The sequence below is a fragment of the Rhineura floridana genome, chromosome 10 (genome assembly GCF_030035675.1).
Source record: "Rhineura floridana isolate rRhiFlo1 chromosome 10, rRhiFlo1.hap2, whole genome shotgun sequence".
NCBI classification, from domain to species: domain Eukaryota; kingdom Metazoa; phylum Chordata; class Lepidosauria; order Squamata; family Rhineuridae; genus Rhineura; species Rhineura floridana.
This window is the reverse complement of record NC_084489.1, coordinates 10196019-10212176: the sequence shown is the minus strand read 5'-3', so window position 1 is coordinate 10212176 and position 16158 is coordinate 10196019. Positions and strand designations below refer to the sequence as shown.

General features: G+C 42.2%; 1 protein-coding gene across 7 annotated transcripts in view; it reads left to right on the top strand.

Moving 5' to 3' along the window:
• Nucleotides 1-16158, top strand: part of POU6F2 (POU class 6 homeobox 2) — a 502018-nt gene that overhangs the window by 228158 nt on the left and 257702 nt on the right. For 5 of the 7 annotated variants that reach the window (XM_061586055.1, XM_061586054.1, XM_061586057.1 and 2 more), the window contains one exon: nt 15745-15827. In XM_061586055.1, coding sequence (XP_061442039.1) covers nt 15745-15827 — 83 coding nt within the window. Of the gene's footprint in view, nt 1-3102; nt 3226-4375; nt 4485-15744; nt 15828-16158 lie in introns of those variants that run through there. The other 2 variants (XM_061586056.1, XM_061586058.1) reach the window with 2 other exon arrangements.

The window sequence follows — 16158 nt, the reverse complement described above, 5'->3', positions numbered from 1 at the left end:
GCATGACTGTCAAAGATGCTTATTATTTACACAACCTGTAAAGATATTTGTAGTGCAGTCCTATGTTTGTTTACTCAGAAGGAAGTCCCAATGTATTCAATGGGGCTTACTCAAACAGGGAAGCGTGCACACAACTGCAGTCTCAAGTGATAAGGAACACTCACCCAACCCAAAATTCAGAATTATGCCACTTTAAGCTATCTTGCAAGTGTTTATACTTGTTTTTATGGTTATTGGATTTTAAAGAGATTTATTTCTTGTTGTGAACTGCCTTGGTTTCCAATCAGCAATCCTACCTCATGGGGTTGTTGGGAAGACTCCATACACACTCACACACAATGGAGATGTAAAAATACATAGACCCCATATAATAGTTTATTGTCCAAATGAGTTGGTCATTGCAGGACATTTTTTGAAATAAATAAATAAAATCAGTATTAGTTTCCTACATAATAAAATCGGTGATATCTATGCAAACACTGCCTAATTGCTTTAAAAAACAGGATTGGAGAGGGTGAGAAAGATTTACAACACAAACACAGTTCTTTACTCAAAAGTCCCATTAATTTACAGCACAATCCTAACCATGTCTATTCAAAAGTACAGTACGGCCCCGCTTTACAGCACTTCGCTTTACAGCGTTCCGCTAATACAACAGTTGTCAATTGCAGAGTGGCCCCGCTCCTACTGCGCTTGTTCTGCTTTTACGGCATTTTTTTGCCATCGGGCGCCATTTTGGTCTATCTTAGTCAATGTGTTCCGCTTTTCAGCAGTTTTTGCTTTACAGCGGGGGTCCGGAACATAACCCGCTGTATGAGTGGGGCCCTACTGTAAGTCCTATTGAATTCACTGAATCCACTGCCATCTTCAGCAGCCCAGGAAAATTTAAACTTGTTTGACTTGTGAACACAAAATAAAAAAAGACTTGGTACTTACACAGGAAAAAACCATAGGTTTCTACCTTTGCAATGGAGTCTAAGGACTGCCTGGAGGCCCAGGAATCCTTTGTCAATCACAACCCTGACTTCACTTACTGGCTATAAACCTGAAAGGGCAGGGTTAGAGCAGCCAGCAAAGAGATCATTTCATGTCAGTTGGGGTTGGGCTGGCTGATGTTTTGGTGTATATCTCGAGAACCAGACCACCTAGAAATGTAATGTTTTTTTAAAAAATGAAAGCTGAGAGTTCAGAGATTAAGCTGACTCACCCAGAGAGGACCCCCAAAAGCCAGAGTATGTGGCTGAAAACCAGACATCTGGTAACCCTAGTTAGGGATGTGGTAGAATTCTGCTCCTTTAGGATTTGGTACCGAATTTTCCATTAATTCGCTTATTCTCTGTCGTGGATCTGATTTTTATGTAGCAATTTTCAAAAACTGGTTTTTTTTAAAAAAAATCATCCTCTATAATATCAATATTAAGAACAATAAATGTATGTTAAATTTTCTTAATCTTATTAAACAGATTGGTAAGAGCAGCAGCTAGGACAGAGAACAAATTTGAATCAATCCTGGCCTGTTAAGTTGATGGACAGCATTATTTAGATACTGTCTAAGAAGCAATTAATAGTAATTATTTCTGTAGTGTAGAAAACCTTTCTCTTCTGCTTCATATAAAGAACAGTGTAAGTAAACGAATCACAGCCTCATCTGCATGTTTTGTAGCTATAGTTTTCCTTTTTGTTTTCTCCTGTGCTCTCACTGACAATAATAGATGACAGAGAATAAATTTTAAGCTGGACTGTTGGATGTGAAGGAGCTTCCAGAAAGCTTGAAATTGTTGCTTTGTTGCATTTACTCGGTTCTCAGATCACAATCCGCTGATTTCCCTTTCGGCTTTCAAACAAAACTTGTTTCTAGAGCAATTCCTATACAGTGGGTTTGAGGGAAAGAGATACGGGTCCATGAGGATACATCCCTCTTTGATCCTGAAAAGGCAGCATGAATAATCTCAGATGGAGACTGTGTAAAGCCTCATTCATACACATGAAATTGTATGCTGTTTCACAGGCATTGTTAAACTCACTTGGAAAAAAAGCTAGACAAATCAGGTGCTGAGTTACAAAGCAGACTCATCTTGAGTGTCATACAACAGGACAAAAAGCCATTTAATGTTATGCCAGATTTTGTCCTGAAATACTTAAGAAAGATAATAATTATCCTGGAACGTTGTTAGGGTACGTTCTTTTGATACCTGTGTACAAGGCACGATGCATACAGGGCTGCCGCATATTATTACTTGTGCTTTAGTAGCACCTGTATTTCTAGTGGTTATTATGAAGTATGAAAATACTCACAGCTAGGGTTGCCAGGTTCAGGGCCTGAAACTGATCCTGTATCTTTAGGAGAAGAGAAAGTCAGCCAAGTGCAGGTGTTCTTGCAACAGTGTAATGGGAAAAACCACAAGGTGGAATTCTCCCTCCCCCCCCCCCCGGCATAACTTTTAAAGATACAGAAGACCTCTTGGTTGCCAGGCCCAGCCTCCAAGAGGTCTTCTGTATCTTTAAAAGTTGTGCAGGGGGAAGGGAGAATCCCACCTTGTGGTTTTTCCCATTATAGTGTTGCAAGAACACCTGCATTTGGCTGACATTGTCTTTTCCTAAAGATACAGGATCAGTCTCAGGCCCTGAACCTGGCAACCCTACTCACAGCATATGCTTTTAAAATAAACTGAATTTTGAAAGCTCTTGAATATTAAGTCTTGCTATGAATCCACCCCCAAATCTCTTCCCTTCCATCTCACAAGCACATAAAATGCTATCCCTGCATAGTTCTATTGTGTAGTAGGAGCATGTTGCACACCTTTTAGCAACAGCCAACACAGGTTTATGGGTGAAATAGGGCCACAACTTTACAGATTGGAGCCCAGGGAAGAAGGAGAGCTGTTTGCTGCTGCTGCTGCTGCCTGCCTGCCTGCTTGCTTGCTTGCTACCACCACCGCCCTCTCCCTGTTGGACTTCTGCTCTGGAAGTTGTCATGCTTTGCAGGACCAGGCCCCCAGGTACTCAGTCAGCTGTTGCTGATATTGTCCACCTGTCCCTTTTCTGGAGGGGATACATAAGCTGGCTGAGGTGCCTTGGGAGACCTAGTGCCTGCAGGAGGAAGGGGACCACCCCACCCCCCGGAAGAAGGAGAGCCATTTGCTGCTGCTTGACTACCATCACTGCCCTCTCCCTGTTGGACTTCTTCTCTGCAGGTTGTCATTCCTTGCAGAACCAGGACCCCAGGTACTCAGTCAGCTGTTGCTAATACCATCCACCCGTCCTTTCCCTGGAGGGAACACAGAAGCTGGCTGGCTGAGGTGGCTCCTGCTCTGCAGACTGTCTGGCTTTTTGTGGGTTTTGAATTATGTGCCTAGGAGAGAGGACTCAGAGCCAAGTGGAGAGACTTGAGGGGGCCCCAATTAGTGTAGTGACAGGTAGACAGAGATATGGCATTGTGAGGAGGACTTGCCAGGCAGTTAATGACTGTGCCTTGTTCCGGTCCTCCCCACACCTGCAGGTTTGTTATCAGCCAGCTCACAGACCTCCGGATGCTGCTCTTAAATGCCAGATCAGTGCATAATAAGATCTCCCTAATTCACCATTTAATTGTGGATGAGGCAGCTGATCTGGCATGTATAACCGAGACCTGGGTGGGTGAGCAGGGAGGAGTCAGTCTCTCCCAGCTATGCCCACCAGGGTACCTGGTTCAGCATTAGGGTAGACCTGAGGGTTGGAGAGGGGGGTTGCTGTGGTCTGTAGGAGCTCCATCTCTCTCTGCAAGCACCCTGTTCATGTGACTACTGGTCTGGAGTGTTTGCACCTCGTGTTGGGTCAGATGGACAGACTGGGGTTCTGTTGGTGTACCGCTCATCCTGCTGCCCAACAGATTCCCTAGCTGAGCTGACGCAGGTGGTCTCTAGTGTTCTGTTGAGATCCCCCAGACTGTTGGTTCTGGGGGATGTCAACATCCATGCTGAGGCCACCTTATCTGGGGCAGCTCAGGATTTCATGGTCTCCATGACAACCATTGGACTGTCCCAATATGCCATTGGCCCAACACATGTAGCAGGGCATACCCTAGACTTGGTTTTTGCAACTGGACATGGAGATGGTGATCTGAATGTGGGGGGGTCTAACATCAGTCCCTCTGTCATGGACAGATCACTGCTTGCTGAAGTTTAGACTCACAGCAGCTTTTCCCCTCTGCAAGGGTGGGGGACCTATTAAGTTGGTCCGCCCCCAGAGACTAATGGATCCGGATGGTTGCCAAAGGGCTCTGGGGAGTTTTCCGGCTGATAGGGCTGGCGCTTCTGTTGAAACCCTGATTGAACTGTGGAATACAGAAATGACCTGGGCAGTTCACAATTGCTCCTGAGTGTCCTCTTCTGTGTAGAGCTCGTACGGCTCCATGGGATACCTCAGAGCTGAGAGCGATGAAACAATATCGGAGACGGCTTGAGTACAGATGGAGACGAACTCCTGGTGGATGCAATTATACACTGGTAAGTGCCTATGGTAAGCTGTATTTAGGGGCAGTGAGGGCAGCAAAAAACCAATACTTTGCTGCCACTATCAAATCATCAATCTGCCACCCAGCAGAGCTCTTCAGAATTGTCTGGGAACTATTACATGCTGGCCCCAAGGACATGGTAGAACCATCTGAGGCCATCTCTAATGAATTTGCTAGGCACTTCTAGGATAAAATCTTTAGCATCTGCCAGGACTTAGACTCCAGTGTTATAGCAGGTGAATCAAGCAAGGTGTCCAGAGCACAACATTGTCCCGATTTCTTGGATGAGTTTCAGTTGGTACAGCTTGAGGACGTTGACAAGGTGCTTGGACAGGTTTGTGCAACCACTTCTGTGCTGAATCCTTGCCCTTCTTGGCTAATAAAAGCTAGCAGGGATGGAACAGCCAGCTGGGCCAGGGAAGTGATGAATGCCTCTCTGCGAGAGGGGGTGGTCTCTGGCTGCCTGAAAGAGGCCGTAGTGAGACCACTCCTGAAGAGACCCTCTCTGGACCCAGAAAATTTTAATAACTATAGGCTGGTGGCATATGTTCCATTCCTGGGCAAGGTCCTTGAATGAGTGGTTGCAGACCAGCTCCAGAGACTCTTGGATGAGACTGATTATCTGGATCCATTTCAGTCGGGTTTCAGGCCTAGTTTTGGCACGGAAACAGCCTTGGTCTCCCTGTATGATGATCTCTGTCGGAAGAGTGAGTGGGGGAGTGTGACTCTGTTGATTCTCCTTGATCTCTCAGTGGCTTTCGATACCATCGACCATGGTATCCTTCTGGGAAGACTGGCTGAGTTGGGAGTGCATGGCGGTGGTTCCCCTCCTACTTGGTGGGTTGGCTCCAGAAGGTGGTGCTTGGGGAACATTGCTTGGCACCCTGGACTCTCCAGTATGGGGTTCCAAAGGGGTCAGTTCTGTCCCCCATGCTGTTCAACATCTACATGAAATTGTTGGGTGCAGTCATCTGGAGCTTTGGAGTGTGTTGTCATCAGTATGCTGATGACACACAGCTCTATTTCTCCTTCTCATCCTCTTCAGGTGAGGCTGTCAATGTGCTGAACCAGTGCCTGGCTCGAAAATGGACTGGATGAGGGCTAATAAACTGAGGCTCAATTCAGACAAGACTGAGATGCTGCTAGTGGGTGGTTCTTCTGACTGGATGGTGGATGTCCAACCTGTCCTGGATGGGGTTGCACTCCCCCTGAAGGAGCAGGTTCATAGCTTGGGGGTTCTCCTAGAACCATCTCTGTCACTTGAGGCTCAGGTAGCATCGGTGGCACGGAGTGCCTTCTACCAACTTTGGTTGGTGGCCCAGCTATGCCCCTATCTGGACAGGGATAACCTGGCTTCAGTTGTCCATGCTCTGGTAACCTCCAAGTTAGATTACTGCGATGTGCTCTACATGTGGCTGCCTTTGAAGATGGTTCAGAAACTGCAGCTTGTGCAAAATGCAGTGGCCAGATTGGTAACAGGGACCAGATGGTTCGAACATATAAAACCAATTCTGGCCTGCTTACATTGGCTGCCTGAATGTTTCTGAGCTCGATTCAAGGTGCTGGTTTTAACTTATAATGCCTTACACGGTTTGGGACCACAATACTTGATGGACTGCCTCTCCCAACATGAACCCACCCATACACTATGCTCAACATCTAAGGCTCTCCTCCAGGTGCCTACTCTGAGGGAAGCTTGGAGGATGGCAATAACGGAAAGGGCCTTCTCAGTGGTGGTCCCCAAATTATGGAATGATCTCCCTGATGAGGTGTGCCTTGTGCCAACATTGTTATCTTTTCGGCACCAGGTCAAGACTTTTCTCCCAGGCATTTTAGCATGTGTTTTTAAATTGTTTTTTTTTAATTTGTTTTTTTTAATTTGTACATTTGTTTTTAATGATTTTAATTGTTGTAAACAGCCCAGAGAGCTTCAGCTATGGAGCAGTATATAAATGCAATAAATAAATATATAAGTAAAGAGGGGTTGGCATGGCAGAAGGGCAAGGATCCACTTCATTCCAGTAGCCCTTGCTAAGGGAATGCTGAGTCGACCAACAAGCAGTTGGGAAATATCCTTGGGAGTTGCCCAGCATTAGACCCAAGTGAGGTGGGAACTTAAGGCACCTGTGGTCCTGCTGACCAACCAGTTGGGGGTTTTATTAGCTGGAAGAGGTGATGCCTTCCCAAGCTAAGGGCATGGCCATCATGTACCCCACTGGACCCCTTATGAGGGTCCCCCTGCCCAGTGCCATTTCTGCCTTAAATTGTGACAGAGGTATATGAGTGGCTAACATTTGCACAGTGAACCACTGAGAGATAGGTGGAAAAACCTGCTCAACAGTGGGGCCAGATTTGTTGAGAGGAAAAATTCCTGTCTGGCCCTGTTAATCAGCGACCCAGTTTTAAACAGCTCAGTTTCACCCTAGGAACAAGGGTGGGTGGATGGCACACAAAGAAAGAGGCTGGCACTTGGCAGGCCAAGGCCTTTTAAAGGCCCAGGCCTGACTCCACCCCTCAGGTGCTCTTGCAGGATCACCCAGGATTGCGGGTGTTCCCATGAGAGCTGGCACATGTGGAAGGATGCGATTTCCTCCCTTGCATCACTATCTGGGGACGCACACAATTAATGCTCTAAGCTGAAGGCTCACAGTTTGGCTTTTCATCATGTCTGTTTCTGAGAACAATTCAGAGTTCTGTTTGGCCTTTAAAAATGTGAATATCTGTACCCAGAGTCTTGGAAGAATCACCTTCTTCTGTATGAACCTGATCATCATCAGAACACTTTTAGAGGTGGGTGGGTGGGAAATGAAGGCAATGACTTCTTGTTGATGTCACCTTGTCTTCAAAATACCTTCTCTGAGGATGTTTGCCTGATACCCACATTGTTATCACTTGAGTACTATGTGTATTTTCTTGAGCATAGCTTGATTTTTATTGCTGCTGGTTCTGTTTGCTGGTATAGCACAGTGGGGAGGAGAGCCTGGCTGGGAGTCCAGAGCCTGTGAGTTCAGATCCCCACTCATGTCTCCTGGGTGTCGAGGGCCAGCTTAAGATCACCCCCACAGTGACTGGCTTAGGGGTTAAGTGCTCTGCCACCTGTGCAGCCGTGGGCAAGCTGCATAGTCCCCAGGAGCCCATTGCCCCCCAGCTGGCAGTTGGGGACAAGGAAGGGGCTGGCTTGTGCAGCTGTGGCAAGCTGAGCAGGTCCTAGCCAGCTGGGGAGGACTAGCCTCAGAGGGAGGCAATGGTACACCCCCTCTGAATACCGCATACCATGAAAATCCTACTCATAGGGTTGCCATAAGTCGGGATCAACTTGAAGGCAGTCCATCATCATCATCATCTGTTTGCTTGGCTTGTTCAATTTTTATTACTACTTTTATTGTTGTTCACTAATTTTAAATTGATAATTTATTTGTTGTATAAGCAGCCTTGGGTGCAAATCAGAGGAAGATGGGACAAATATATTTTAAATTTTAAAAGTATAGAATTGGATCTAGACTTAAGATGATATCCAACTATGAAGTCCTCAGAGTAGACTCATTGAAATCAATGGATATGAGTTATTATAAAAACATAATGCATACTAAAGAAAAGCATTAACATAATTGTAATAGATGTCATACATAGGGTGATTAAAACACATTAAAATGACTTAATCCGTCACCTACTAAAAGTTTGGTGAAAAAGGTGGGGGTTTGCCTGTCATGTAAAAGAATACAAAGTTAGGGTGAGAATCACTTAGATGGGGGGGTCATTCCACAGACGCAGAGCCACCACTGTTGGATGTGTTTAGCGATATGTGATCATTTACTGCATATGGCAGGTGTCATATGAGTATTGAAACAATAGCCACAGTGTCAGACACTACAGAGTTTAGACTGGAAATAAGCCCTTTGCTTGTTTTATTTAATTGAATAGAAAAATATATTAAAAAGTTAATAAAAGCTCTAATCATGAATCCATTAATTTCATTAAAAATTCAGTGTGTTCATAACGGGTATTATCCACAACTCCTGATTGCATGGGTATTTAGATCTCACAGAGTTGGACAAATTAACTGATGCAATTAGAATATGCAGCAGTAATCAGACAACCAGAACTGCTGAAAACTGGGCATACTTTGTAGTTGATTAGAATTAATATTATAGATATTTAAGGTTCAAAGGGGATTTATTTGTATAAGCACTGAAACTTGTGTTCATTATTTGTTTTCTTCTATATAAATGTTTGTTTGTTTGTTTATTAGATTTATATCCCACCCTTCCTTCCAGTAGGAGCGCAGGGCAGTTTATATTTATATTCTGTATTCTGTTTATATTCCAGCTTATATTCTGTTAAGCAATAACAAGTTATAATGGCTCAGTTCACTGGGGATATGCTCTAGGTCAGGGTTCTTCAACCTTGGGTCCACAGATGTTGCTGGATTACAATGCCTATCATCCCTGACTATTCACAAAATTGGCTGGGGATTATGGAAGTTGTAGTCCAACAACATTTGGGGACCCCAGGTTGAAGAACACTGCTCTTGGCGCAATAAAGATCTAGATTATCTTTTGACTTTTTTTTTTGCACTTTCCCCAAACCTTTCTGGCCTCTATAGAATCTATGCCCACAGATACAGAGTTATGCTAGGGGCAGATTCACCCATGCATGTACATTACTTTGCTTTTTAATATGTTTTTAAAGCTTTTTTAAAAAACATGTTTTTAAACCTTTTTTAAAAAACATATTTTTAAACCTTTTTAAAAAAAATTTTTTTTAAAGATGTTTTGTTTTAATATGTTTTTAAGGATGTTTGTTGTAATATATTTTAGTCTCTTTTTATGATATTTTAGTGTTTTTCGTGCTTTTGTTTGCTGCCCTGGGCTCCTACTGGGAGGAAGGGTGGGATATAAATCTAATAAATGAATACTTTGGTACTCAATACTTGGTGGTTCATAGCTGCATGTGAATCCACTGATGAACATTGGTTTGAAGGAAGGGGGTTATCTGAAGGTTTTGCATGTGTTGATTGATCTTTGATGGTTCATTTAGAGATGAAAATCACCCCTTGATACTGCAGTGATCAAGACATGAACTAGAAGTGTAACTAACATGTGCTGCCTTTTTGACCAAGTTCAATCAACTCTAGCCAGCATGGCCAATGGTTAGGGATGATGGAAGCTGCAGTCCATAACATCTGGGGGGCACCATGTAGCCTGAATTGGGATGTGTGAACGGTCCCATTTTCTGAGAATGGTTTCAAACAATTACACACAAATGTGGTAGTTAACATCTAATAAGCTTTTTTACTAACAGCCTTCTTTCTCATCAAGGATGGATTTGTCTAATAATGTGTTTGTTTGGTGTGATGATCACCAATTTGAAACTGGCATTTGAGACTTCCATCATATTTTAAGTGTCAGAACTTTTTAAACGTGTGTGTTACACCCATCAGTGGGGAAGAACATTTTGACCAGACCCCGTATGATTGTTAATGGTAATTAAACTAATTAAGTTGTTTTTACAATCTAATATGTTGCTGGCTGTAGTCTGTGTTACTATGTAGTCTTTTATTTCATAACATCTAATATTATGTTCCGTATTTGTGGTCAGTTGTCTGTAAATAAAGATTTGATTTGAACATCAGTGGGGAAGAACAGCTGCCCATGACAGGATCATCATATGATAACTGATATATGAATTTACCTCTTTGTGAATCAGATTTGAAGGACTATCATGCAGAAGATGGAGCAGTCTTGTTTTGCAGGACTAGAACCAAAATGTGGAAATTGCAGGGAAGCAGACTTTGGCTGAACATTAGAAGAAACTGTTAATGGTAACAGCTGTTTGACAGTGAAACAAACCACCCTGGGAGGTGGTAGGCTCTCCTTTAGCCGGAGTATTTAAGTAAAGGTTGGGTGGCCATCTGTCAGGGACGATATTGTTGAATCCTGCAATGTAATCCCTATATTGAGCAGGGAGATGGACTAGTTTATCTCCCAAGTCCCTCCCAAATCTCTGCTAGGCAATCCAAAAGGGTCACTTTGTATCTCACTTGGTTGTTGCAATTATTTCATTGAAAATCTATTATTGTACAAATTGATTCTTCAGGTAGAAGCAGTGGAGAAGATAGACTGTACATATTGTCATTAGGTGAACAGTGAAGAGTGACACCTGCCTTCAATACTATTTGTGGCTTCTTTAGAGAGTTTAAAGACTTGTAGAAAATTTGGCAGCATACAATGACATCATTGGACATGGTGGTGTTTAAACATATGAAATTCTGACTGTCGGTTGAATGTACATATAGTGGGGCTTCCTGCTGGGATTCCATGCCTCTCACCCTGCCCCACATATACCTTTAGTGTATGTGCAAATACTGTCTGGGAAGGGCTCTGCTTAAAACATGGTGGAAGCAAAATTCAACAAGGGAATGATTTGCAATTCAGTTTCTTAGCTATTGCACTGTATCAGCATTTCCTTTGACAGGTATAACCCAAGCAACTTGGATATGCATTTGTTGTCATTGCCACAACATATGTAAAGCTATGTAAAGAGGTTATATATATTATTATTTCTACTTTGTGCTACTTTTTTTCCCAATCTGGCAAACACCTCAAGGCTATCCCTTTCTTCTGTAGTGACCTTACTACTGTGTGAAACTTTAGCTTTATTCATCTGTTATGGCAGCGTACTCCACTTCTCCTGAACTTGAGGATACAATTGCTCTGATTTATTTTTTTAAAATAAATGTTCTGATGACTGGTTGTCATCCAAAACTGTAATAGCCAACTGCTGGAGTCCATGTATATTTAAAAAGTTCATTCTACCTTCTCTGTCAAATGAGAGGGAGAAATTTAAATGAGAAATATATTTTGACACAATTCATTTTATAAGGACATCCGCATGCTTTTACTATTAGACTGCTCCAAATCAATGGAAGAATTTCAATACAACACTTGTAAGTATTCCCAAACCAATGTGCATCTCTGACTTCCTTTTTTAAAAAATTACAAATTAATCAGATTCCCAGGTTTCTGCCTAATGATTCTCCACATTCATTGCTTAATCCCCTTATAAAATATTGTTAAGATTGACACATTGCTGTAGAAATAGAAGTCAATTGAATAATATGTAGCAGTCTATTTTATTTGTACCTTAATGTGGTGATGTATTTCTTTCACATTTACATTATTTATAAGTCTGTTCCCTTGGAGAACATACAGAAGAACGTGTTTTAAATGAGCAGATAATACCTTCTTTAAAATTTATAAGGATGGCAGAATCAGATCCTTTTTTTTTCCTTCACAGACCATGGCGTGGCAATAAAATAGTTCTGAATTGCCTCTCACTTGCTATTCATAGGACAAACATTGGTGGGAAAAGGATCTTGTTAAGGTTGAGTTAGAATTCCATTTCTACCGCCATCAGTAAAACAGCAGAGAACAAAATCTACGCTGAACTGTTTGGTAGAAATCCTAAAAATTGTTGCTGGAATATGTTGCTCTCAAGGCACCTGTGTTCTTATTGCTTCTTAGTCATATGCATTCGTTCATCCTGCCTCAGAAACAATATATAGACATGATCCAGCTTCATCTTTTTTGTTACCAGTATTCATTCACCTGCAGAAATAATGCATATGCCCCAATCTACCCAGTGAGGCATACAAAGGCAGGCTTATATGCATGTATCACTTAAGTGGCTATTGAACTGCATATACAAATGGGTGCATTGTGCAATGTTTCTCCCTCAGTTTAGCTGCTGGATGACAGGTATTAAGGTGGGGGACACTCAATTGATCAGCACTATTACCAATGTTCTGCCAAATTATAGCGGGTTTAGGCACAGCATCTTGCTCCTAAATGCCTCTTTCAGAGACTTGGTTGTTTGTGGATATCTGTCCTTTGGTGGTCACTTGTAAATGTAGTTTTACAGGTAGACTGCAACCTGCAGGGTTGTCTGTAACATTGGGCAATGTGGAGAAGTATCTGCTGTTCTTGCCATATAAATTTCCATTTAGCCATCATGAAACAATGCATGATTGTGTGTCTATTTTTTCTTCTTGTAAATAATAACCATGGAAGGATTAGAATCAGAAACATGGGTCATAAACATTGTCGCTAACAATGTCTCAACTATCATCTTTGTTTGACCTGCCCCATTTGAGAGGTGTGGAATAGAATCAGAGAGTGTGTATGGCTTCCAATCGATCATACACACAAGTCAGTTGTTATGAAACAATCATGACATAATCACCTAGTTGCTATATGTTAGCCTATATAGGGCTGGTTAAAAAATTGGTAATCTAACACCTCCTACATAGACTTGGGAACATGGGGAAAGATGGTGAGTGCAAACAGAAATGGTTTTTATTTATATAATTCTAGTGCAAGTAGAAAAGCAAGGTTAGAGCTGCCATACCACTTTTTTTTTTTACTGGGCTTGCTCTTGTTCATCAGGAGTCCAAAAAAAGGAAATTTAGCGAGTTTGTAGTGACAGAAAAGATTTTACAAAGGAACAGAAACAGCACCAGAAAAATTGGTGGTGGTGGTGGTGGTGGTGTTGTGGTGGTGGGGTGGTGGTGGTGGTGTTGTGGTGGTGGGGTGGTGGTGGTGGTGGTGGTGGTGGTGGTGGTGGTGTGTTGTTGTTGTTGTTTATTTCTACCCCACCTTTTGGCCAAAAGGCCCTCAAGGCGGCTTACAAAAAAAAATAACACAAATATAAAAATACATCAATAAAAACAATACAATTTACAAAAAACAGCAGAAAGAAAGATGGCAAGTATCACCTTTTGGGAGCCCTTAATGGCAGCCTGAGCTGCTAGTTTGCAGGGACACACAGTCAGTTCTGATATTCCTCCCTTTATTTATTTAATACACCAAACCAATATAAACAAAAATGGTAAATTTGTTTAAGGTAAAATGCGCTCCTTAAAGTTTTTTCTATTAGAGGATCTCTGAAAATACCTGTAAAAAGTCACGTCTCTGAGTTCCTCAGAGGCAAACAATACTCTATAATCGTATCACATCTGAAAGGCAAAATCAGAAGTTAGTAAGGTGGGAATTGGGATCATATTAAGTGTTTCAGTCTTTTATCCAAATCTTCAAGTAAACTGTGGATGAATGTCTCTGAAAATCACTTCTCTTTTTATAAGAAATAAAGCTGTTCCAAATGGTGTAGAAAGAGTCTGGTGTCTCTTGGGTTCTGGTATTGCTTTGGGGGATGGGATCCTGCTCATGTGAGCAGCCTACTCAGCTTAGTAGCATCATGTCAGAATGACTAACTCCCTTTCCGTCTTGTGAAAGTCTGCAGCTCCTGTTATACTGCTTATGTAAACCCCACTAGAGACGCTCTTGAGGGCCAAAAGGCGGTCTATAAATAGTTCTATAAATAAATGAACACTCATGTGAGCAGATTTGTGGCAACATATTGCCAGTAAAAGATAAAATCTGTGTCAGACTCTTCTAGGTTATGGTACATCAACACTTTTACAAAAGATTTTCATTTATTTCTTTTAACATGGAATCAAGGCTTTTGAAGAAAACTCTTAAAACAGTATGCTTCATACACTCAACAGAGTTTTGATTTACACAGTGATAAAGTGGAATGGCTCACTGTCCCCATAATGCCACATGTGAGGTGGATGCTCCGTTTTTTTTTAAAAAAAGTATTACATTTATGTTCCACTTTTCCTTCAAGGAGCTCAAAGTGGTATACATGGTTCTTCCTCTTTTGTTTTACCTTTACAACAATCCTGTGTGGTAGGTTAGGCTGAGAGACAGTGGGCTTATTCACATGGGAGCTGAACTTCGTATTAAAGACGCAGCTTTTGGCATCGCCATAGATTTGCAGGTTCATACTTCCTACCTTCAAATCCACTGTTTTCCCTTCACACTAATCGACATTCCTTTCGGAACGATTTTACTCCCTCCAGAGTATTGCTATTGCTAATGGAGAAGAGGATTCCCCCCCCATTGTTTCTTGTCAATTTCATGCCTCTCCCGGCTGAACTTGGGGGTGCAATTGACACAAAATTGATTAGAGGGGGGAATGAGTGAAGTAGGCAAACAGAACTCCAACGCGGGAGGACAGAGTGAGGCGGAAGTGGCTGGCTAAGCCACTTTTCGCTTCATCAGTGAATTGGGTTGATACGGATTTAAAGGGGAAACTTCGTTACAGCTTCTCCTTGCCTGCAACGTCATGTGAACCATGTGAGTTAAACGGGGATCCTGCCTTTTGGCCTGACAAAAAGTGAAAATCAGCACATAAACAGGAGATTCATCTGGTGGATTTAGGACAGCCTTCCCCAACTTGGTGCCCTCCAGGGATTTTGGACTTCATCTCCCATCAGCCTAAACCCACACACTTGCTGAGGGTTGTGGGAGTTGTAGTCCAAAACATTTGGAGGGCACCTGGTTATGGAAGGCTGGTTTAGGATCTGGGGCAGAATCTGTTGCAGAGCAGGGGTTTGGATCCAAATCTCTTAAAACCATTCTATACTCTGCATAGAATGAGGTGGTACTGTACTATGTCATGCTGCAGGTGATGCAACTCATTTGAAATCCTTCCCCAAATAAATAGTTCATTGCATGTACTAAACCATCCCAACAGGAAGAAAAGTTAACCTAACCCTCTCCTGGATATGCTAGTCTATTGCATCCATTGGGGTCTTTATGTGAGAGAACATTCAAAAGAAATGACCCTGCACCTCTAGTCTGAAGTAGTACAACCTAGAATTCCACAACTCATTCTGTGAAATGTGTAGGAAGTATACTGACTCTTACGTCTGTGGAAAGGCCAATTGGCTTGGAACTACTAGTTTACACAATGATATTTTACTGAGTAATCTTTTTAAAAGACTTTACTGAGATATAGAGTAGAAGTGACTTGACATTGGCCCAGGTAATGTTTGCTCTGTGAAATTAGGGTAGCTATTGTTCCCCCTACCATTCAAAAAACCTCTCTTCCCTGCAGAGAGCTTGTGTGCTTTTATGTAAATAGATGTATAATACAACCCACATTAGCTGTGTTGATGATAGCTTCAGTTTCACTGTTGTCAGATTGCTGTATCTCTCTTGAGGGAGGAGGCTGGCCTGAACGAGCATTAGCATCATTTATGCAGTTGATAAGTAATTTGAGCGCTTGAGTTATTGATAAACTGCTTTAGCATATCATTTTCAGCCTGATACTACATGACATCACAGCAAAATGTAATGTGCTAGTCCCCAGGCTAGATATTAAGGTAGAGCTTTTTCTTTGAATTCCAGGAGCCAGAGGACTGTCTGATACAAGCACATCTGATCAGCACCAACCCAATCAAAACCATCCAGCGTTCCCTGTTGGGCCCCAGGTCAGTTTCCTTCATTGAGCCAGAATAAATTCAGTTTTCTGAAAACAAATATTAACAATCACCTAAATGGGTAAAGTAGAATTCTTTGGGTGCATGCTTTAGTTATCAGTGTGTTGAGTGAATGTGTGCATACTTAGCTATTAACATTTGTGTGTGTGTGTGTGTGTGTGTGTGAGAGAGAGAGAGAGAGAGAGAGAGTTCATCTTAAGTTTTTTAAGGATAAATCTATATACTTTTCAAGCAAAATTTTTGTGCTACGAATTTTTGCTGATTAAGTTACTGGAGCCTCCTATCAGTCTTTTATTTTAAATACAGAGCCTGAGCTGATGTG